The following is a 22712-nucleotide window of genomic DNA, read 5'->3' on the forward strand; positions in this document are numbered from 1 at the left end:
CACAAGTTTAAAAAAAACAATATTTGGGAGATAGTGGTATTTAAGGCAGGGAGCACAATTTGCATTCAAGACAGTAATGAGCAAAGTACTTAAATACTTTACCAATATTCTTGAGCATCAACTTTATTACATTTTTATTTTAACAATGTATTCAACTAAAACTATATTTACAACCTGATAAAGATGAACCTGAAAAGGATGTGCAGAGCTACTCTTAAAAAAAACAACACAAGAGTTTGCATGGAAAACAGGATTGTGAGATTAATGAATTGTGTACAGCAACCACACAGATACACTGAGTTGTGTAAAGAGTTTACTTGTAGGATAAAATAATAGCACAGTCCAAGAAACAGTCCAGGTCATACACAGATACTTAAAGTATAGCCGATAGCAACAGTCCAAGGATTATCCACTACAGAGTCGTCTTACCAGGCAGTAAGTCAAAACACATTAATCACAGTTCTTCAGGTTCTGCATACAGTAGCAAAGGAAACCACAAACCACGACAAACAGTAATCAATAGCAGAGAGACATGAATTGTAACAGAGAGAGAGAAGCCGTGTCTCTAGCTCCCTCTTATGGCCATTAGGGACATTGCTGACCAATCAGCAGAAAGTATAGCGCAGTGCATTCACTATTAAAGGTATACATTACAGCTTTAACTGCAACCATACAGTCTTGGTTTATATATTGCCAGCCCAATCAGTTAGGCAATAGACATATTCCTAACAGAAACACAAAGCAAGATATGTTTTTATCATTGGGCTGACTTGGGGTAAAGATACTATAAGCACTAGATAATATTGCTTCAGCTACTATGTTCAAATTCACATTCACTAAATTTTATTTATGAAGTAACTGCCACTCAAGAGATGTAAAATAAAAATGGACCACAAAAACCTAAAGCCCTGATTTTATTTAAAAAGCAAAAGATACTTAAGATCTGAGATTTAAATATGTCCTCATAGATAGAATTGCCATGAGTCTAAAAAGTTATCTGCATGGGACTAATTATTTTAGCATTAACCTCAAGAGGTTAAAACTTCGTAAATCCAATCTTCATTATAAAAAATCTGAATTTTAATTAAAATTTTAAATAAAAAATAGGTTTTAAAATTTGCAAACCATATGCTTCAGGAAGTGAATCATGCATTAAGAGAGATAGCTGCCATGAACCCAAACTAGCGGTAAAAGTCACTGCACTCCCATAATTAATCAAGGAAGTTTCATTGGAAATGCTAGCTACTTAACATGACATTACATGCCTCAATCAATACTCAGATGTGAATTTGCATAGTTAAATGAATCAATGATCTTGCTCAAATAATCCAGTTCCTCATTTTTGACTCTTTATCAACTCTAGTTACAATTTCTGTCCAAACACAGGAAATCAATAAATAGCTTTGTTAAAATGCAATAAAATAAAATAAAATACCATGTAAAAATTGAATTTAGGCCATTTCACTTTTGTTTTTTTCATTTCCCAGTGAATGACAAGAATTGTATTCTTCTACTTCACTTGATTTTCCCTTAGGGTCAAAATAACCCAATTCCTGGATTTCCAGAGGCATTTTCTTCTTGGCAAATGCCTGGTTAATTTCAGCAAGTGTTTTCATTTTTGTTTCGGGTAAAACACAAAAAAGGAAAGTGGCTCCAGCAAGACAGATGGCAGCAAAAACCAGGAAACAGTATGTTTGCAATCTTTCCTGAAAACACAAAGCAAAATGAAACCTGGATTATCAGGATCCCTATCACATATATCAAGCCAGTCTCAATCTACAAATGTAAGAGAAAGAACATCTTTCTTTGACTGACACGTGCTTTCTATTACCAGCATTTCATAATATGCTTTGAAGCCGAGCACTATATTTTGATCTCTCTGGCTTACAAACAACAAAAACATGTAAAAAAAACCATCCAGCTATTTTGGACTATCCCCACATATTCTTAACCATTACTTCTCATCATATTCTGTTAAAACTGTGCTATTTAATTACATAGAAAGTTATGTAGGATCAGAACTATTTTTCATGGTAACAAAAAATAGGGTGAAAAATAAAGGGGTACAACTTGTAGTTACCTAAGCTTTATTTAAATATAAGGAAAAACTTCCTAAAGGTAAGAGCTGGGTAAGAGTTTGTGGTTTCTCATTTTTGGATGTTTTTAAAAGGAGGTGTGGGTTTGTTTGTTTGTTTGTTTTGCAAATTAGTACTTCTTTATTAAGTTGCCTCAAAAGTAGGAACAGATCAACATACTCTATCTCTGTTTAGAGCAGACATGTCAAACACAAGGCCCGGGGGCCAGATCCGGCCCACGAAGTGGTTTCATCCGGCCCACAAAGCCATTCTGGAAACAGTGAGGGAATGGCCCCCACTGCCTTGGCCCTGGCCCAGAGACCCTCCTCCTGCCAGAGACCCTCAGATCTGTCCCACTCCTGCCCTGGCCCCCACAGGCACCCTTGATGCGAATGATGTAGGGCTGGCCATGCCCACCCAGTAGGCCATATGCACTCTAGCCACGCCCACCCATTAGGCCACACCCACCCAGACCACACCCACCCGGCCCCCTGAGGGCAACCACAATGCTGATGCAGCCCTCAATGAAATTGAGTTTGACACCCCTGGTTTAGAGCCTTGTCTTTTCCTATGTATTTTCAAATTAATTCTTCTATTATTTTTTTATTTAAATTGCCCTATGTTTTTATTTTTACATCCCTGGCCCATGATAGTTTGCATGTAATAACTTACCCAAGCTATTCTTTTTTACATAAAAAATAAATAAATACATTCTTTTTTAAATAACAATATTTAAATATTTTAAAATTCTATTTTATCCTATTTATATTTTATGGGACTGAAGAAGCTTCTTCAATGAGAAGCGAAAACATCTTCAAAGAATACAGTATAACAAAGTCCAGTTGCCTCTTGAAAAAGCACCTTTGGGTTTTTTTATTATTTTTAATTCCATTTATATCCCACCCTTCTCCGAAGACTCAGGGCGGCTTACAAGCTTAGCAGTAGCCTTCATTCTATGTATATGCCTGCTTATTAGGGCTCTTAGGCCCCCCCCAAGCGGCATTATTACAAAGTCAGCTTAATTGCCCCCAACAATCTGGGTCCTCAGATGTTAAATCAGATGTTTTTTAAAAAAACTGAAAAAAGCCGCTATAACTAGATCAAAAGAGTTAAGCATAGATTTCACTTCAAATCATACTTTGCCCTTTTTAAAACGTTCTGGTGCCTTCTGTAATTTGGAGCCCATACCTGAATGAAGGGGAAAAGGAGTCCAACTATGAAATTGCAGAGCCAGTTGGTTACTCCTGCAATCATATACGCTGCTGGTCTCTGAGACTGTGGAAAGAACTCTGCGGTGAGGATAAATGGAATTCCACCTGCAAGGAAGAGATAAAAATTAGGTGTTTCATAAACCTATTCCTAATAAGAAAAACAGGCCTGAGGTCTATTCAGGCCAGGAACCTATTGCTGAAGTTTACTCAGCAGTGGGTTGCCACGAGGCCTTTCATCCTCTTGTAAATAAGATCAAATCTGATTAGACATATTTGATATTTGGTTAGAAACAGATGAGAATGTTATAAAATATATAATTTGCAGACATAGCAATCATTATTATTGATCATTATATACCAAAATTAATTATATTTTACCAAATTCCATTAAAAAAGAATGATAAATGCAAACAAGAGCTAGTAGGTTTGATTCCTTGTAAATGGCATGTCCTGGTATGAGAATGAATACTTGGCATCCTGACTTGATTTTAATAATCCTGATTGTTCTTCCAATGACATCATACTAATCTTATCCATTGTCTTCTCCTTTTACTTCCCTCAATTTGACAAATTTAATGATTTTTTTTAGTCCATCTTCTGTTCGTAAGGTCCAAATACACAACTTTTTGCCTGAAGGAAGGAATCAATTTTAATTTGATACAGGACAAACTGACCAATTCCCTTAAAATACCTAATTTGAAGGTGTTTTATCTTCCTGGTCTTTTGTGTGTGTACTTGTCTACAAATTATTAGTATAAGCATCACTGCTTTAATTCTGGTCTATTATTGGGTGGAGGGAAACTTTGGGCACACCACGAAATGTGCCTGCTTGGAGAATATGTTGGTAATGGTCCAAATTACAAGGCCTGCGCTCTCTGGCAAATCCACAATAAAGACCACCCAGGGGTTAATCAGGTTGGCTCCCAGCTACAGTAACCTGGGAGTGGGGGCTTCCCAGTCATTCATTTCAGGGCAGCTGGCCACATAAGCTTCTATGTCCTTTTTCATCTTTGGCCAGAAAAATTGTCTCTTCACTAGCAGATAGGATTCAGTGGTCCTACTGCCTGAGTACATTGTGGTGAGAATTGAGCGACCATCACCCATGGTGTGGTTTGATGGGGACTTGAGCAAGTTGGCTCACTTTGTAGCCCAGATGGAGCACTATGAGGGAATGTGCCCAGATGATGCAGCCCAGGTTCATGCAGTGGTGCCCAACCTGGAGGGTGGCATGGCTGGTGTCCCTGCACAATGCTGGAGTGTGGGAGCTGGGCAATCTAGGTGTGTTCATGCAGATCCTGGGGAGGTACTTCAAGGATCCCATGGTAGCCTGGTATGCTGAATCGCACATCCGCAGCCTTAAGCAGGGAAAGCGACTGGTGGAAACTACAGAGTTTCCTGGGCTTCACAAACTTTTACCACCAATTCATCCCCCACTTTTGCCCAGATAGCCCTACCAATCACCAATTTGCCAAAGACATAGGGAGAAGCAAAACCAAAGCCTAGACAGCCCTTGGATTGGTCCCTTGGTTGCCAGGCAGCTTTTGAAAAGTTGAAGTGCCTGTTCACTGCAGAGCCAGTCCTGAAACACCCTGACCCAAAGGATCCATTTTTAATGCAGGCAGATGCCAGTGATGTAGCATTGGGGGTGGTCCTACTTCAAAGGAATGCAAAAGGGGAATTACAATCCTGTGCCTACATGTCTTGCAAGTTGTCCAACACTGAAAGGTGCTGGGCTATCTGAGAAAAGGAAGCTTACACAGTACAATGGGCTCTCCTAACATGGAGACAGTTCCTGGGGGGTAGCAAGATCCCCTTTGAGGTCTGGACAGATCATAAGAACCTAAAAGTGCTGAAGACCCCCTGGAAGCTATCTCCTAAGCAGGTCCAATGGGCCCAATACTTTAAGTGGTTCAACTTCACATTCCAGTATCTGTGAGGGAGGAACAACTTCATTGCAGATGCTGTCTTCTATACAATACCGCCTGAGAGTGGTGACGTCCATCATCTCATCCAAGCAGCATGCAGCACCTGCTCTCACCCAGCAGCAAGCGATACCCTAGCTGGAGCCAATCCAAGACTTGGTAAAACCCTTAAAAGATGACCTAATAAGAGATGAGTGGTTCCAGTAGCACAAATATGATCTATCTGTGAGGGGCTGGCATCAAGATATATGTCCCAGCCAGCAGACCTTGATTTTACAGCGGGACATTTTGGGTTTGTAGCTTGGCTGCTTGCGGTTCTGGCTTTTGAGCTCTGTTGGGACACGTGCCCGCCGGATGCACGCCTGTGGCTTCTTGAGCCAGGGGTTCCTCCAGCTTCTTCTTCTCTTCCATTTCTTTGCCTGTTGCCGACATCTTGGGTCTTTGGCCTCCATATGGGATCCAGGCAGGCAGTACTGTGTGAATTGACTTAATGTCAACCATCCCATTTGGCACTTTCAACAAAAGAAACTACCAGTTCTTTAGATTAACCAAGTGTGTAGCTTTATTGAAATAATGCATCTAGGCCTGGCAGAAGCAGTCAGTTGTGGAATTTTCCCACAAAAATCCACATAGGTAACTCCCCTCTTCTCCTCTGGGCCACCAAGAGTGCATAGTTCAACTGAGTTCAGTTCTTTTGCTATGGTCAACCATTCTTCATGACTTGGCCTTGGTAGATAAAATTTCTTCAGCAACAGAATGTTCACTTGCATTCCATAACCTCTCCCTGCCCTTAGGAATTCACTACCCACCTGCTGTCACTGTTTGGCAAAGCTGTGAGCGAAAGCAGGTGCAGGCAACTATGGAGTAGAGTCATGTGTGACAGTATGCAGGAAACACACCACAGTAGTAATGGGGGTGTCAATGCTGCAAACATTGACATGTTTTTGCACTGACAATATAAGAGACAGCCTGTTATTTTAATTGCTTCATTTGGGAGGGAGGAATCACCCAGAAGTTGTGATAAGATTGCAAAAAGCTGCATACAGAATGGGAAGTAAACCCTCATATGTAAAACTAATTGTATAATGTGATTTATGACGTGTAGGTAAGGGTGGGGATTGTGTGTGTGTTATGATGGGTTTGGGGGGAGGAGATTTCAGATTCTGGCATCCCTCCATGAGTGCCAATGTTTCATTTCATTACTTAGACTTTTTAGATAAATAATATGCCTCCAATCTGTTTGATTTCTCTCATTCATTGGAACCATGACAGGGGGACTTTAACTGCCCTGACATCAACTGGGAGACTGATGCTACATCAAGGGAGAGATCAAACAGGTTCCTGACAAGCTTAGTTGACAACTTTGTCTTCCAAAAGATAGAAGAAGGAACTAGAGCAGACATGTCAAACACAAGGCCGGCGGGCCACAAACGGCCTGCCAAATGATTGAATCCGGCCCACACAACTCTCCTGGAAATTACAAAGGTCCGGCCCCCACCACCTTGGCGCTGGCCCAGCTGAGCACCTGCTCAGTAGGAGGCAAATGCACATGGGCTGGTGGAGCCCAGCAACATTTGCAGCTCATTAGCCCCTCGACAGCTCATTGGCCAGAGCCGTCTCCTGCGGCTCCCAGGCTGCCTCCTCCCAGTTCCAAAAAACAAGTGGGACTAAAAAAATTCAATCAATCAATTCAAACTGCTCACAAAAAAAACAACCTCTCGAAGTTTGAATTGTTGAATGAACTTCTTTGGTTTGTGGCACTGCCCACAAACTTCTTTGCTTCTTTGGACTGCACGTGGAGTCAGCGGAGGAAGAAACAGGAGGACTGGAAAGGTGAGTGGGACCTTTTCCTACTTGCTGTGCGGATGGGGGCAGACAGTCTCTGGGTTCCCCGGGCCTGCCTTTTCCCTGCCTGGCAGGACTCCCCTTGCCCTGCTCCACCACCCCTTCTCACTCGCCATGGAGCACTGAGGTCTCCTCAGAGCTGCGGAGTGTTGCCTGGCCCAGAAATGCAGGGAAGTTGTGCCCAAGCAGGAGGCAGGAGGGAGCCAGGGGGGATGCCGGGGGGAGGGTGAGCAACACTCAGCCAGTGAGGGGGAGAGGCACCCGGGTGGGAAGGCGGACTCGAGGCAGCCAGAGAAACAGACACGCCTGGCTCCAGACCTCCCGGCACACGGAGCCATGCAGCCTGCACTCCCTGTGGAGATTGCACGGCAGACTCACCTTGGAGATTTATTTATTTTATTTTATTTTATTTTATTACATTTATATACCGCCCTTTCCCGGAGGACTCAGGGCGGTTTACAGGGTAATTAAAAAACCAAGATACAAAAGTTAAAAACAAATTTAAAAAAAAATATATTTGTCCCTGTATAAATAAAACCCCAGTTAAAATAAGATTAATCCTCAGCCTGGGCCAGAGAGCTCGAAGAGCCAGGTCTTCAGGTCCCGGCGGAATGAACGGAGGTCGGGGGCAGTCCTCAGCTCCACTGGTAGCTTGTTCCAAAGGGCAGGCGCCCCCACTGAGAAGGCCCTATCCCTGGGTGTCGTCTGCTGGCAATCTCTTACCGGTGGCACCCTGAGAAGACCCTCCCTGTGGGAGCGCACTGGACGAAGGGAACTTGATGCCGGCAGCAGGTGTTCCCTCAGATATCCTGGACCCAAGCCATTTAGGGCTTTATAGGTCATCACCAGCACCTTGAATCTCACCCGGAGGGCAACTGGAAGCCAATGCAGCTCGCGGAACAGAGGTGTTACATGGGAGTATCGGGAGACCCCCATCACAACTTGCGCGGCCGCATTCTGCACCAGCTGAAGCCTCCGAGTGGTCCTCAAGGGCAGCCCCATGTAGAGAGCGTTGCAGTAGTCTAAGCGGGAGGTCACGAGCGCATGAGTGACTGTGTGTAGGGCATCTCGGTCCAGATAGGGCCGCAACTGGCACACCAGGTGAACCTGGGCAAAGGCCCCCCTGGTCACGGCTCCTATATGATCTTCAAAACTGAGCTGTGAATCCAGGAGGACACCCAAGTTGCGAGCCCTATCAATGGGGGTAACACCTCACCCCCCATCATTAAAGGTGGAATAGACTGGTTAGCCCGAGATGCCAGTATGCACAGCCACTCAGTCTTGGCAGGATTGAGACAAAGCCTGTTTCTCCCCATCCAGACCTGGACCGCCTCCAGGAAACAGGACATCACGGTGAGAGCATTGCTGGGTTGGTTCGGGGTGGAAAGAAAAAGTTGCGTATCATCAGCGTACTGATGATACACCACCCCGAAACCACGAATGATCTCACCCAGCGGCTTCATATAGATGTTGAATAGGAGGGGCGAGAGGACCGACCCCTGAGGAACTCCACAAATGAGAGGCCTCAGGGTGGATCTCTGCCCTCCCGTCAACACCGACTGCGAACGGCCCAGGAGATAGGAGGAGAACCACCGTAAAACGGTGCCTCCCACTCCCAACCCCCTGAGATGCCGCAGTAGGATACCATGGTTGATGGTATCAAAAGCCGCTGAGAGATCTAATAGGACCAGGACAGAGGAGCAACCCGTCCCGAGCCCTCCAGAGATCATTCACCAGCGTGACCAATGCCGTCTCCGTGCTGTATCCGGGCCTGAAACCCGATTGGTACGGGTCCAGATAATCAGTTTCCTCCAGGAACAGAGGAAGCTGATGCGCCACCACACTCTCAACAACCTTCGCCAAAAAGCGAAGGTTGGAGACTGGACGATAGTTATTTAAAACAGCCGGGTCCAGGGCAGGCTTCTTGAGGAGGGGTCTCACCACCGCCTCCTTCAAGGCGGCAGAGAAGACACCCTCCTTCAAAGAAGGAGGGGCTTGACGTGCTCCAGCCCGCCCCGCAGGGTGAAGCCTTAGGGTGCGCCGCCGGCCAGCTGCACGTGCAGGTACTGGAAGAAGACCAGCAGTCAGCCCGGCAGCTCGGCCTGCGGTGGTGGGTCAGGCTGGAGTTGACCCGGCGGCCACTCCATGGCACCATTCCCTATCCTGAGTGTGACCCGCTGCGGCGCTGGGCATAGACGGGACGTGGCGCGACGCTAAGATCTGCCTGCTGGAGTGTGGACCAGCAGGAGCCCCTGGTAGGCGTGTCATGGGCAAGTGGAGGTGCCCGGCTGGCCTGGCCCAGCCTGGATCCTGCGACGCCCTGACCAAGGCACGCCCCCAGCAGCAGAGCCACTCTGGCTCCTCTGCCAGGCTGGTCTGGTGCACGGGCTCCTGGGCCGGGCGCTGCTGAGGGTGAGAAAGTGGGTGAGCAGAGGCACCCAGCCGGCCTGGCCCGGATCCTGCAAGAGGTAAGTTGCATAGATTTGAAGAGTAGATCCCAGTATAGAGACTTCTGTGATGGTTGAACAACCCATGAGATAGTCCAAACATGACCTACTTTTATGCATCTGGGTTTTTTTCTGTGTAAAACTGAAGTTACTTTGCCAATATAGGTAGTCTTTGACTTATGACCACAATTGAGCCCAAAATTTCTGTTGCTGAGACCATTAAGTGAGTTTTGCCCCATTTTACAACCTTTTTTCCACAATTGTTAAAGTGTTTAGTAACACAGTTGTTAAGTGAATCTGGCTTCCCCATTGAGTTTGCCTGTCAGAAGGTTGCAAAAGGTGATTATCTGACCCTGGGACGCTGCAACTCTCCTAAATATGAGCCGGTTGCCACCTATCCGAATTTTGATCATATGGGTATGGGGATACTGTGATGGTCATAAGTGTGAAAAACATTCATAAGTTTTTCAGTGCCATTGCAACTTTGAACAGTCACAAAATGAAATGGTGTATGTCGAGGACTATCTGCAATTGACAAAGTCACCACCTTAACTTAGAATTAAAGGCCCACTTTTAAGGTTTATTGTGGGATGCAAGAGGAAGGATCTGTATAATGAGTTTAGACATAATGATATTTCTTAGTCTTTAATCATTCGGATTTTTGAACCGTGATTTATGAAGTAGCCTGATGGTCTACATGCAGCTAATTGCTCATTTGGTACTTCATGTTTTAAATAATCCATCACTTCCCAGAGTGTATGAATCCGGACAGTATTTTATTCATGAAAATTAAATTAAAATCAAAACTTTGCTGGTATGATGCTATAAAACATTAAGTTAGCAAACATGGAAGCCAAGAGTCAGCTGCACTGAGTGAGCAGCATTGAGCTGGCCACACCCACCCGACCACCCTGCCACACCCACCTGGCCACGCCTACCTGGCCACACCCACCCGGCCCCCCCAAGGGCAACCATAATGCTGATGTGGCCCTCAATGAATTTGAGTTTGACACCCCTGAACTAGAGGGTCAACTATACTTAATTCTTACTAAGAATGGGTTGAAACTGCAGGAACTTTGGGTGAGAGTGACTGTGCAATACAGACAAAAACAATAGAATAAAATCGAACTAGTCTTAGAGTTTAAAAGAGCTGATTTCAACAAATTTAGAGCTTTGGAAGGATTCCATGGATGAAAATCTTAAAGGGGAAAATAACTCAAGAACCTTGGGAAACTCTGAAAAATATGATTATAAAATCCCAATCCACCACAATACTACTGAAAAAGAAAATTGCATGGATAAAGTCCCTGATAAACTGAAAAGCTCCCTGAAAAAAAATGGAAAGAGGGACACATAATTAAAGTAGAATATGAATATATAGCCCAAATCTGCAAAGATAAACTCAGGAAATTAAGGGTCAGAATTAACTAAGACTTGCAACAAATGGTCAAAAATAATTTTTAAAAAGTTTTTTTTCAACATGTAAAAAACAAGAAAAAGTCAAGGAAATGATTGGTCCACTAGTGGAACAAAATGGCAAAGAAATGATGGGCAGCAGGTGGAACTGCTTACCGTAATTCATTCTTCCCATCTCTCCTAATCTACCAAAGTTCATAAAAGACAGACTAGGAGTACAAGTTAAAGTAGAAAATGGTAAGACAACACCTGTCCACCTTAGAAGAATTCAAATCACCATTACTAGATGGATTACCTCCCACATATCTGAAGTTGCTGGCAGATGTGATCTCAGAACCACTAAACCACTAAATCTTTCAAAGAACCTGGAGCCCCAGGAATTACCGGGGACTAGGAAAGAGTTGATGTGGTTCCCATTTCAAAAAAAGGGGGAAAATAGATCCAGAAAACTAGAGACCAATCAACCTGACATCAATACCTGGGAAGATCCTGAAAAAAATAATAAAAAACAGATCTGTGAACATCTAGAAGCAAGCAAAACTATTAGTAGAAGCCAAGAAGATAAACCATGGGTTTGTCAAAAACAGATCATACCAAACAAGTCTTATTGTATTTTTTTGACAAAGTGATTAAATTAGTGTGATGATGTGAACACAATACTGTATGCTTGGACTTCAGTAAGGCATTTGAAAAAGTAGACCACAATATATTTCTTGGTAAGATGGAAAAATATGGGATAGATAGACAGTATCACCACCAGATGGATTCATAATTGGCTGACAAACCACACTCAACTTGTGGTCCTCAATTGAATTACATTTACACGGAGGGAAATATGCAGTAGGGTACCCCAAGGTTTTGTCTTAAGTCCAGTACCCATCAACATCTTCATAAACAATTTAGATGAGGGGATAAAATAGGAATTCATCAAATTTGAAAATGACATCAAGTTAGGCGGAATAGCCAACACTTTAAAAATAAGAGCCAGAAAGATCTTGACAGGCTTGAATACTGGGAGCTATCTAACAAAATGCAATTCAATAGCAAGAAAAGTAAGGTTTTACACTTAGGCAAGAAAAACAAAATGTACAAATATAGCATAGGTGGTACCTGGCTCTATAGCAGTAATTGTGAAAGGGATCCAGAAGTCTTAGTGGTCAGCCACTTAAATATGAGTCAGCAGTGTGCAGCTGCAAAAATGCCAATTCAGGCTGCATCAACAGAGTAGTAGTATCAGGTTCACATTAAGTATTAGAACTGCTATATACTGCCACACTTGGAATACAGTGTCCAGTTCTGGTCACCCTGATAAAAACAATACATTGTAACTCTGGAAAGAGTACAGGGAACAGCAAAAATGATCAAGGCACTTGCAGGAACTGGGTATGTCTAGTCTAACAAAAAAATGACTAGGGGTGCCATGACAGCAATCTTCCAATATTTGAGAAACTGTCACAAAGAAGAGAGGGACAATTTATTCTCCAAAGCACCTGAGAGCAAGACAAGAACTAACGGACTGAAACTTCACGAAGAGAGATCCAACCTAGAAGTAAGGAGAAATTTCTTGACAGTGAGAACAATCATCCAGTGGAACCGCTTGCCTTCAGATGTTGTGGGTCCTTCAACACTAGAGGTTTTTAAGAAGAGACTGGACAACATTTGTCTGGAATGGTACTATAGGATCTCCTGCTTGGGCAGAGGGTTGGACTAGAAGACCTCCAAGGTCCCTTCCAACTCTGTTATGCTGTATTCTGTAAATAATGTAATAGATTTTAATTTATATATTTAGATTTATAATCATATAATATGTGATTACAAGGGCAATGGGTACACCATTGCAAGATTTGAAGGGCCAAGTGGGTGACCAATCATCCTAGAGAAGATTTATGTGATTACTACAAGCTGACATTTTCAAAAGCATATAACAGTGAAATTCTTAGATATGTAACGTAATAAGTATTTCTTTCTCATCTGCCCCAATATGTCTACTATCAGCTGAAGGACATAATACTTTATACTATTACAGATATTTTGTTTTTCCTCTTTTACCTCTTATCTCACGCTAATCCAACTTTACAGGCCATAGTATGAGCCATTTAGTTATATTAGAAAAACCAACACAACTCTTTCTGCCAGCATATTTGAAAAGAGGGTCATTACCTGGTCCAATACAAAATGAGGCAATGATTGAAAGAATGCAGACTACACTGAGATATCGAAGCCAGACTGCTTGATCCTGAAAAATATATGGTAACATTAAAAATGAATTATTTTTATGTAAACCTACAGTAATTTATATAGTGTCTTTATTTTGTATTTTATTGTATGTGTTTTATTCAAATTGTATCTTTTTATTATGTTTTATTTTAAACCATCCAGAATAGCTATTGGGCAATTAAAAAAATCACAGATCAAATATGAAGAAATCCCCAGACTTCTTGTAGAGAGCAACAACAATATTTTCAGAGTGATACAAAGTCCACTTTGCTGATACCCTATCTTTGGAAGTCTGTATGCCATCTAATTTTCTGCTTAGAATAATAAACTCTAGTCATTAATATATCATGGGTAGCAAATAAACCCCAGCTTTATTACTCAGATTAAGGGAACAATAACAGAAACACTTTCTACAGGCTGAGACATCTCAGACATTTACAGTGGAAGACATCCGAAGAGAGAGGGCAGGTCCTTGCTCTGGTGGGACAGCTTTCTATTCAATGCCAGGCAACTCTGTTGCCTCTTGCCAGACTGTCAGAATCAGCCTAGGCCAGGGGTAGGCAACCTTGGCTCTTTCATTACTCGTGGACTTCAACTCCCAGAATTCCCTATCCAGCATGGTTGGCTCAGAAATTCTGGGAGTTGAAGTCCACCAGTCATAAAAGAGCCAAGGTTGCCTACCCCTGGCCTAGGCCATACCTAATCATAGTCTCTGATTACCCAGAACTAAGACTGTTGGGTTGCTTGGCATTTCCATCAGAAATGCATTCGGCTGAACCCAAAGTTTTAATTCTACATTTCCCCTTGTTATTCAAGATTGAGGGGAGTGCTCTGACACTCAAATTTCATAAGAATATGAAAGAAAATCAATATTCACAAGTGAGAAGGCAACTCACTAACACAGCACCTCACATGTTCATCAAGACCAAAGAGCTCTTGGGCAGACAGCTATGCAGAGCAGTCCCAGATCTTTGGAAAAGTAGAGCAAACTTCTGTGCCTCAAAGCAATTTTCACTACCTCCATTGCTGTGATCCTGAGAAGTATGCTCTTATCTTTGTAAAAGGAGATTTTATTTAAAACTGAAAATTAGGGGGAGTACTTCATTATTATGCTCAGTAACATTTTCAATGTAAAGTTTGAACTTGCTTCTTAAATATAGTTGAAAAAAGGAAATTAGTATTTGTTCATTATTCTAATTCAAAGTTGCACAGAAAAGATCTAATATTTGTTGCATATAAGAATGATTAAAAAGAATGTTTAAATTTGATGATTTAACATATTTAAAATAAAATAAATCAATTAACATTTACGGACCTGTAGACTCATACACACAGTAAGTATGACGAAGAAGAAAAACATCAAACCAAATCCCCCAATCAAAAGAGGTCTGCGTCCAACTCTTTCAATCACTAAACCCTGAAAAAAAAATGGTTAATTATCTTACAGAACTGGTGGATGGATTCACCCTAAGACCCTAGTAGAACAGAATCATCCTTAGGCAGCTCATTCAAATCACAGTGCTAAGCTTTTTGCAAGGCAAATCAGATTAATTTCTATACATAAACTGAAAATTTAACTGCTCTTAATTCAATACATAAACAGACTGTTTTGAATCTTGGTCTTCTAGCTTTATAGGATACTTTATGTTCTTACTTCAATGTCCTTTTCTGTACTTTAGCAAAATTTGACTCCCAAAGCAAGTACATTCATTTTGCACTTGGTTCAAAATTAGAATTTCCTTTGAGATTCTAATAATTTCCAGTTCAATGTATAAGAGTTCAAAAGGCTTTGTATAACTTTCATATTCCAACCTCTATTGTTAATCTTTGTTAATCACTAACTGCCTACTGCAGAGTGGGTGAGACACCAAAGAGATTAATGGCTGGTAACATTGTGCAGAGCTTTGATTTAGAATCAATTTGATCACATTTCTTTGAATCAAGTCTGAATAACTTAATCAATGTGATGCATCAAATTTAACTGGGTACATTACTCAGTAAATTAATGGGCTTTTACACTTTCATGCTTCATCATAATGAATCAAATTTGTGAATAAAACTGATCTGATTATTTGAATTCAACCCAGCAAAGCTCAGATTCAAATGTACTAAATCATATCAAAATTCTAATTAAATCTTGGCTACGTTTGCATGCTTGCAGTGGTTAAAACCAGCAAGTTTGCAACCAACAGCAGACCTGAACCAATATCAACTATTGTATTTCTACACCCTAAAAATAGATGATCTTTTAAAATGTCTTTTTGCTCCTATACCCATGACCTCACATTTCATCTTCAGCTACAATATATATTAATACATTTATATGATATCTCATGGTGTTCACCAATCAGAATGCTAAGGGCTTGAGTTGTCAGTGACAACCTCTCTACATGCAAAGAAGTACAGTAAATGGCATTCTTGACATTCTACAAATGGCAGTTTCATACAAAGTATTATGCATATGTCTCCCAATAGCTTTGTTCAGCCAGTTGTTTGCAAAATGTGGCTTTTCCATTTTTTCCTCAGAAACAAAAAAGTTTGTCTTTAAGGAAAATATCCTTGAATGGTAAATGTGAATAAGAAACCTTCAAATGGTATAGGTCAACGTTCCCCAACCTTTTGGCTCTGTGGATCGGCAGTGGCAGTTGGCGGGGGAGGGGATGGTTTTGCATGCGTGCTCGACACTTGTGTAAATGGAGCTTCACCTCCTCACCTGCTGCTGGCATGACCCTGTTCCCAATGGGCTGAAGACCAGTACTGGTCTGTAAACCAGGGGTTGGGGACCCCTGCTATAGGTAACAATTTTATCGAATCCAAAGTTAAAGTGTAATCCCAAGTATGTTTTCTTGGAAGTCCCAATATTCCAGTTATTTTAACAAGAGATGAGATTAAACTGTAGTTCATTTCAATTAGAGCCAGGAGTTCTTACATATTTTTTTCATTACTGTGTTATGGAGTATATTTCTTCATGCCACTCACAACTCCATAAAATTAAATAAATATTGATTTATTCAAAAGAAAGAACATCTAAATTTGTAAGAAAACAGCCACAATCTCAGTTGCTTACCTGATTAACTGTTTTCCCCTCAGATTTTCAAAAAAGTAAAATCTTTGAGATGGTGAACTACCGTGTTTTCCTCAAATAAGCCCAAGCTTGATTTTTGGGGTTGGCCTAATATAAGCCCTACCCCCAAAATAAACCCTAGTTTGGGGTTGAGGCACACCTAAAAAACAAGCTAGGGCAGGGGTGGGGGTGTGGAACTGCCCCATGCGCCCTGCACACACTTACCTTGCAGCCAGGTCTCTCCTTACCAACCCACTTCTTCTGCGGTGTCCTCAGGCCTGCATTTCACAGTCAGAGGCCTTTCCAGAAGGCTACTGCAGCTGAGAATCAAGCTATGGATTCAATCCATAGCTTAGTTCTCTACTGCAGTGGCCTTCTGGAAAAGTTTTTGACTGCAAAATGTAAACCAGAGCTCCATTCTCAGCTGCAGAATGAAGCTGCTCCTTCAGGTGCAGAGGTGGGCCAGCTAGGCAGGGCTGTTGGTGCCAGAGGTGAGTGGAAAAGATTCCCCCCCCCCAAAAAATAAGATCTGGTGCCTCTTTTGGAGGCAAAAAACAAAACAAAAGATCAGGTCTTATTTTCAGGAAAACATGGTATGTCTGTTATTCACTCTAATGTGTTGTGCACATTTAATTCTACATTATTAGATTTTTATCCTGCCTTTATTACTTTACAAATAACTCAAGGCAGTGAACATACATAATACTCTTTCCTCCTCTTACTTTTCCCCACAGTAACAATCCTATGTGGTGAGTTGGGCTGAGAGAGAGTGACTGGTACAAAGTCACCCCAAGTGGCTTTCATGCCTAAAACAGGATCAGAAGTCAGAGGCTCTTGGTTTCTAGTAAATATTTTTATAAGATTCAGTCCTTTTATTTCCTTATTATCAGTTCAAAACTAAGTTGGAAATTGAAAAAAAATCATTCTAAATTATATATTCTTTATACATTTCTATACATTATTCAACCCACCACACACTTACAGAGAAAAGAGCAGCCAAGATCTCCACAGCTCCTGTGCTTAAAGTAACATATGGAATCATTTCAGGACTTAGGCCAGCTCCCCTGAAAATGTCATTTGTGTAGAACCAAATCTGGAACAGAAGCCACCTTCCAGTTATTTGGTTTCAAAAAAAGTCATTTGGCTCTAATCAAATTCTAAGTTCTACATATATACATACATTTAATGATGGTCTGGAAATTGTCAAAACAGTTCTCCATTACCTTCAGATGCCCAGCCTATGGGCATCACAATGTTAAAAGCATTTGTATCTGGGTATATATATATATTTAATCCCATTTATATCTTTTATAAATCTTTTATTTATATTGAAGACAATGTGAAATATTTACAGTGAGGGAAAAAATTATTTGATCCCCTGCTGATTTTGTATGTTTGCCCACTAACAAAGAAATGATCAGTCTATAATTTTAATGGTAGGTTTATTTTAACAGTGAGGGACAGAATAATAATAAAAAATCCAGAAAAACGCATTTCAAAAATGTTATAAATTGATTTGCATTTAATACAGGTGGCATTAAGCGATGCTTTTTGAGAAGAGGGCAAACCAGGACCTCCTTAAAAGATCCTGGAAATGTCCCCTCCTGAAGTGATATATTAATCACTGCTTGAACCCACCTGCTAGTCAGCGTAATGGAGGCTTTCACCATCCAAAGGGAGAAGGATCTAACTGGCAGCATCAAGGATCCTGGCCACTTTATCATGATCTCCGGGACCTAAAAACCTGGCTTTTTGAGTTAGCTGGCCTGGACTGAGGGGTTTTAAGGTTTTTAAATTCTAATTTTAAATTTTGGGGCTATTGATTTAATTTTATTTTAATTTTTATATTGTATTGTTTTAATTTTGCCCTGTAAACCACCCTGAGTCCTTCGAGAAAAGGGCAGTATATAAATTGAATTAAATAAATAAATAAATAAAACTGTTCCCAGATCATTGGACAAGACCTCTCCTCAAGCATCTCATAAGGACCTGCCTCGCACATGGGTCTCAAACTGAGAATCAATCCAAACAATTTTGTCCATCAAGTATTGAACAAATTTCTCCACATGGCCGTGAAGAAGATTGTATAAGTCCTCCCCATCCCAGGAGGGATTGCGTGACTTGGAACAGGGCCACTGAGTAACACTATGTGGACACAATAAGAATGGAGAAATAAGCTTCTGGTTTGCTGACACAGCCACTACAGACATTTGGAAGGTGAGCTCCGTCTTCCACATCTGATTTCACACCACTGGCGGACCCTGGAAAGGTCAAAAGTCACCCTGTAGGGGCAGCCAGCAAGGAGGGGATCCCTGCTTGATTGTGGAAGGGCAGTAGCCCTTCCGCTCGATCTGGGGAAGCCCTCCAAACCAGCAAATGAAAGACCAGCCATAGAAATATGGCTCGTCACTAGGCTCCAGACAGACAAAGTCAAATCTACCACCAGGTATCTATAAAGCAGCGCGGATGAGACTGGGTGAGATCTACTTCTCTTTAATCCTAACTATTTTTCCACCTGCATAAGCTGCCCAAAGTACTTTCCCCCCTGTGGAGAGGGAAGGGAGATTCTATCCCACCCTCTAAAAATGACTATCCAGGGAAGTTTAAAACATTGCAAGAATAACTTGATACTAAATGGATTTTTATCTTTTTTAAAAAATTTGTGGATTAAAAGATTTTTTATTCCTATTGAAGGTGTGGGTTTTTACTTACAAAGAAGAAGTAAAATTGGAAAAAGGATTATAAAAATTTTGGACTTAAAAGAAAACTCTAAATGGTATAGGCAACATCTTGTGGTTAAACCTGATATTACAACTTGTTATTGCTTAAAAGAGACTTGGCTTGAAGCTCAGACTATAGATAAGACTTTTGTAAGTCCAGCTGTGTCCTATACTCAGTGACAAAAGTTTTTCATTCTCTGACTGTAAAGCTTTTAACTCAACACACTACTAAGAGAACAAGGATGAAGATCAGGAACAGATTCTTTTTATGTTGAAAGCAATTCATGAAACTATTCTTACAGCTACTGATTCAATAATAAGTTACAGAAAAGAACAAGATGTCAGCCTAGATCAGTGATGGTGAACCTTTTAGAGACCGAGTGCCCAAACTGCAACCCAAAACCCACATGTATCATCATGTGCTGGATGGGCAGGGCACATTTGGGTGGGTGTGGTCAATTGGGTGGGTGTGGCCCATTGGGTGGGTGTGGTCAATTGGGTGGGTGTTGCCCATTGGTTGGGTGTGCTGCGGTGGTAATGGCAGATTGGGTGGGACTAAAAAGTTCAATCAATTCCAACTTTGCGAGATCTTTTTTTTCCCCACAAGAAGTTGAAATTGGTTGATTGAAACTTTTTTTTATTTTGCACATAGTGGCAGAGGCCTAAAGGGAAAAGATTTTATAAAACCTAGCTGACAGCCTAGGACTGGGGTGACAGTGCACGTGCCCACAGAGAGAGCTCTGTGTGCCACCTGTGGCACGAGTGCCATAGGTTCACCACCACAGGCCTAGATATATGAACCCAAACTTTGATTACAACTAAAAATTCAACAACACAGAATATAATAGAAGAAGTGGAACTATTAAATACTATGACAGAAGAGTCAACTGATCAACAAACACAATTAATGGAAAACCCAGAAAAGGGACTGACAACATGGAAAAGGGAAAAGACTTTCTATATAAACCAGAAGAAACCTGAGGATCAAGAAGAACAGACTGAAGGGAAGATAAACATTTCAGGACAACTATGTCGAGATGGAAAAATAGAGAGATGATTTGTTAGTCCTTTCAAAAAAATGGTGACCAGATGGCTTTTTCTACTTCAAACAATATATATAAAACAACACAGGGAGATTTATTTGATGACTTAAAAGCACAGACATGGAAGGTGAGTTGGCAAAGAAAGAAAGCTAGACTGAAGAAAATTGGGTTTTTGACTTATCAGTGAGAATTAAAATAGAACATACTCAAATAGATAAGATGTGTATTTTGAATATTAGATTTTGTTATGAGCTGAGATAAAAAAACTTTGGTGATTTAAAACTTAGAATTATAATTAAATTTAAATTATAATTAAATTATAGTTAAATTTGAATATTGATTTGCTTATAAAGGTTGAATGTAAAAGTAATTAAGATATATATAAGCTAAAAATCTATTGATGAATGTAATAAATATGTTTTTACTTAGCTGTTATAATAAAAATTACTAGCTTAAATATGAGATGGCAGACATCAAGAGTAAAAGAGAGGAAGTATTAAATGTTGAAATAAGAGAAATTTTAGTTACTAAATTTAAGACATTTGGAAATTAACAGAAAATAAGAATGTTTACTGTATTATTAATTAGTTGAGGTAAGATGGTGAGAAATAGAATATATTCAAATAGGTAAGATGTGTATCCTGAACACTAGATTTTGCGATGAATTGTGATAAAGGGAACTGTGGTTATTTAAAACTTGGAAATTATTAATATTAAACGTTAAATTTAAATATTAATGGGAAACTAAAAATTGGGAAAAATTAATTAGACATTGATTATCTATAAAGATTGCATGTTAAAACAACTAGGATATGCTGTTTTGTCACTCTTACTGCCACAAGATAGGCCTTGATAGCAACTCTGTCCAGTTGGCGTCATCCTTCTTATTCCTCCTAAATAAGATCTTAGATAAGGGGACCCTTATTACTGACCAATCTGGCATTCACCAGCAGCAGCCAAATCTCAGGATTCATGAGGGTAGGCTTTCAAGGAAATGAGAATGAGCTCAGGGGGGCAGAACACACCATTGATACTATACATCAGAGGCATCTTTCCCTGTAATGGACTGCCCCCAGGCTCCTATAGCACCACTACTCTGATGCATTGTCCTGCACAACACTCCCCAAGAATATCATCCTGCTCCCTCCCCATCTTCCCTCTTCTCAGAGTCAGGGCTCTGCCATCCCCCTGCACCCATTCTTATTCACCCTCCCAAACAATTGGAGGAATAAAATCAGCAATGCAAGCCAAAATACATAAATAAGAAAATGGTATCCTCTCTAGACAAGTTCAAATCACCAGGACCAGATGGATTACACCCCAGGATTCTGAAGAAATTGGCAGAGGGGATCACAGAACTACTAAAGCATATCTTTCAAGATTGGAAGTACCCACGTGACTGGAAAAGGGTAGTTCCAATCTTCAAAAAAGAAAAACAAATAGAGCCAGGAAAAAAACAGACTTATCAGCCCTGGCATCAATACCTGGAAAGATTTTGGAAAAAAATAATCAAGCAATGAATCTGCAAATACCTAGAGGCAAAAAAGTCATAACCAGAAACCAACATGGATTTGTAAAAAATCATCATGCCAGACAACTCTTATTGCAGTGAGAAAATTAGTGGACTAGCAAAATGCTGTGGATATAATTTTGTTGGACTCCAGTAAGGCATTTGATAAAGTAGACCACAAATTACTACTTGATAAAATAGAAAAATGTGGATTAGATAGCATCACCACCAGATAGATTTGTAACTAGTTGACCAACTGCACTCAACATGTAGTCCTTAATGGAACTGCATCTACATGGCGGGAACTATGCAGTGGGGTACTCCAAGGCTCTCTCTTACTCCTAGTACTCTTCAGTATCTTCCTCAATGATTTAGATGAGGGGATAGAAGGAGAACACATCAAATTTGCAGATGACTAGCCAATATTACAGAAGATAGCATCAAGATACAGAAGAATCTTGATTGACTTGAGCATTAGAGCCTAACAAAATAAAATTCAATGTAGAGAAAAGGAAGATTTTACAAGTGCAGAAGTATAGAATAGAAGTATAGGTACATGGCTCAATAACTGTGAGAAGGATTTTGGGAATCCTAGTGGACAATCACTTAAATATCAGCCAGCAGTGTGCTTCAGCTACCAAAAAAGCCAACACAATCGTAGGCTCCCTTAAGAGGGAAAGAATCAAGATCATATGAAGTGTTAATATCACTTTATAATGCCTTGGTAAGATCACACTTAATATATTGCATTCAGTTTTGATTGCCACAATATAAAAAAAGAAGTTGAGAGTCTAGTAAAAGTGCAGAGAAGAGCAACAAAGATAATTAGGGGATTGGAGGATAAAGCATATAAAGAACAGTAGAAGGAATTTGATATGTCTAGTTTAATGAAAAGGACTAGGGGGTGATATGATAGCAGTATTCCAATATCCAAGGGCCTCCCACAAAGAAAAGGGAATCAATCTATCTTCCAAAGCACCTGATAGCAAGACAAGAAGCAATGGATGTAAACTAGTCAAGGAGAGATCCAACCTACAATTAAAGAGAATTTTTTCTGATGTTTAGTACAATTAATCAGGCTTGCCACTAGAAGTTGTGGGTGCTCCAACACTGGAGGTATTTAATAAGAGATTGGATAAGCATTTGTCTGAAATGGTACAGACTTTCCTGCTTGAGCAGGGTGTTGGACTGGAATACATCCAAGATTCTTTTCAATTCTGTTATTCTGTTAATTGCAGATTT

At 40.7% G+C, this 22712-nt stretch overlaps 1 protein-coding gene across 1 annotated transcript in view; it reads right to left on the reverse strand.

Moving 5' to 3' along the window:
* Window positions 1–105: 105 nt before the first annotated feature.
* SLC2A9 (solute carrier family 2 member 9) overlaps window positions 106–22712 on the reverse strand; it is a 62491-nt gene continuing 39884 nt past the window's right edge. Inside the window, exons 8-12 of the mRNA XM_083366930.1 lie at window positions 17180–17290; window positions 14449–14550; window positions 13077–13152; window positions 3264–3391; window positions 106–1706 (exon numbers count right to left, since the gene is read on the reverse strand). Coding sequence (XP_083223056.1) covers window positions 1452–1706; window positions 3264–3391; window positions 13077–13152; window positions 14449–14550; window positions 17180–17290 — 672 coding nt within the window. The 3' untranslated portion in view covers window positions 106–1451. The remainder of the gene's footprint in view (window positions 1707–3263; window positions 3392–13076; window positions 13153–14448; window positions 14551–17179; window positions 17291–22712) is intronic.

Source organism: Vipera ursinii (genome assembly GCF_947247035.1).
Source record: "Vipera ursinii genome assembly, chromosome: 7".
Lineage (NCBI taxonomy): Eukaryota > Metazoa > Chordata > Lepidosauria > Squamata > Viperidae > Vipera > Vipera ursinii.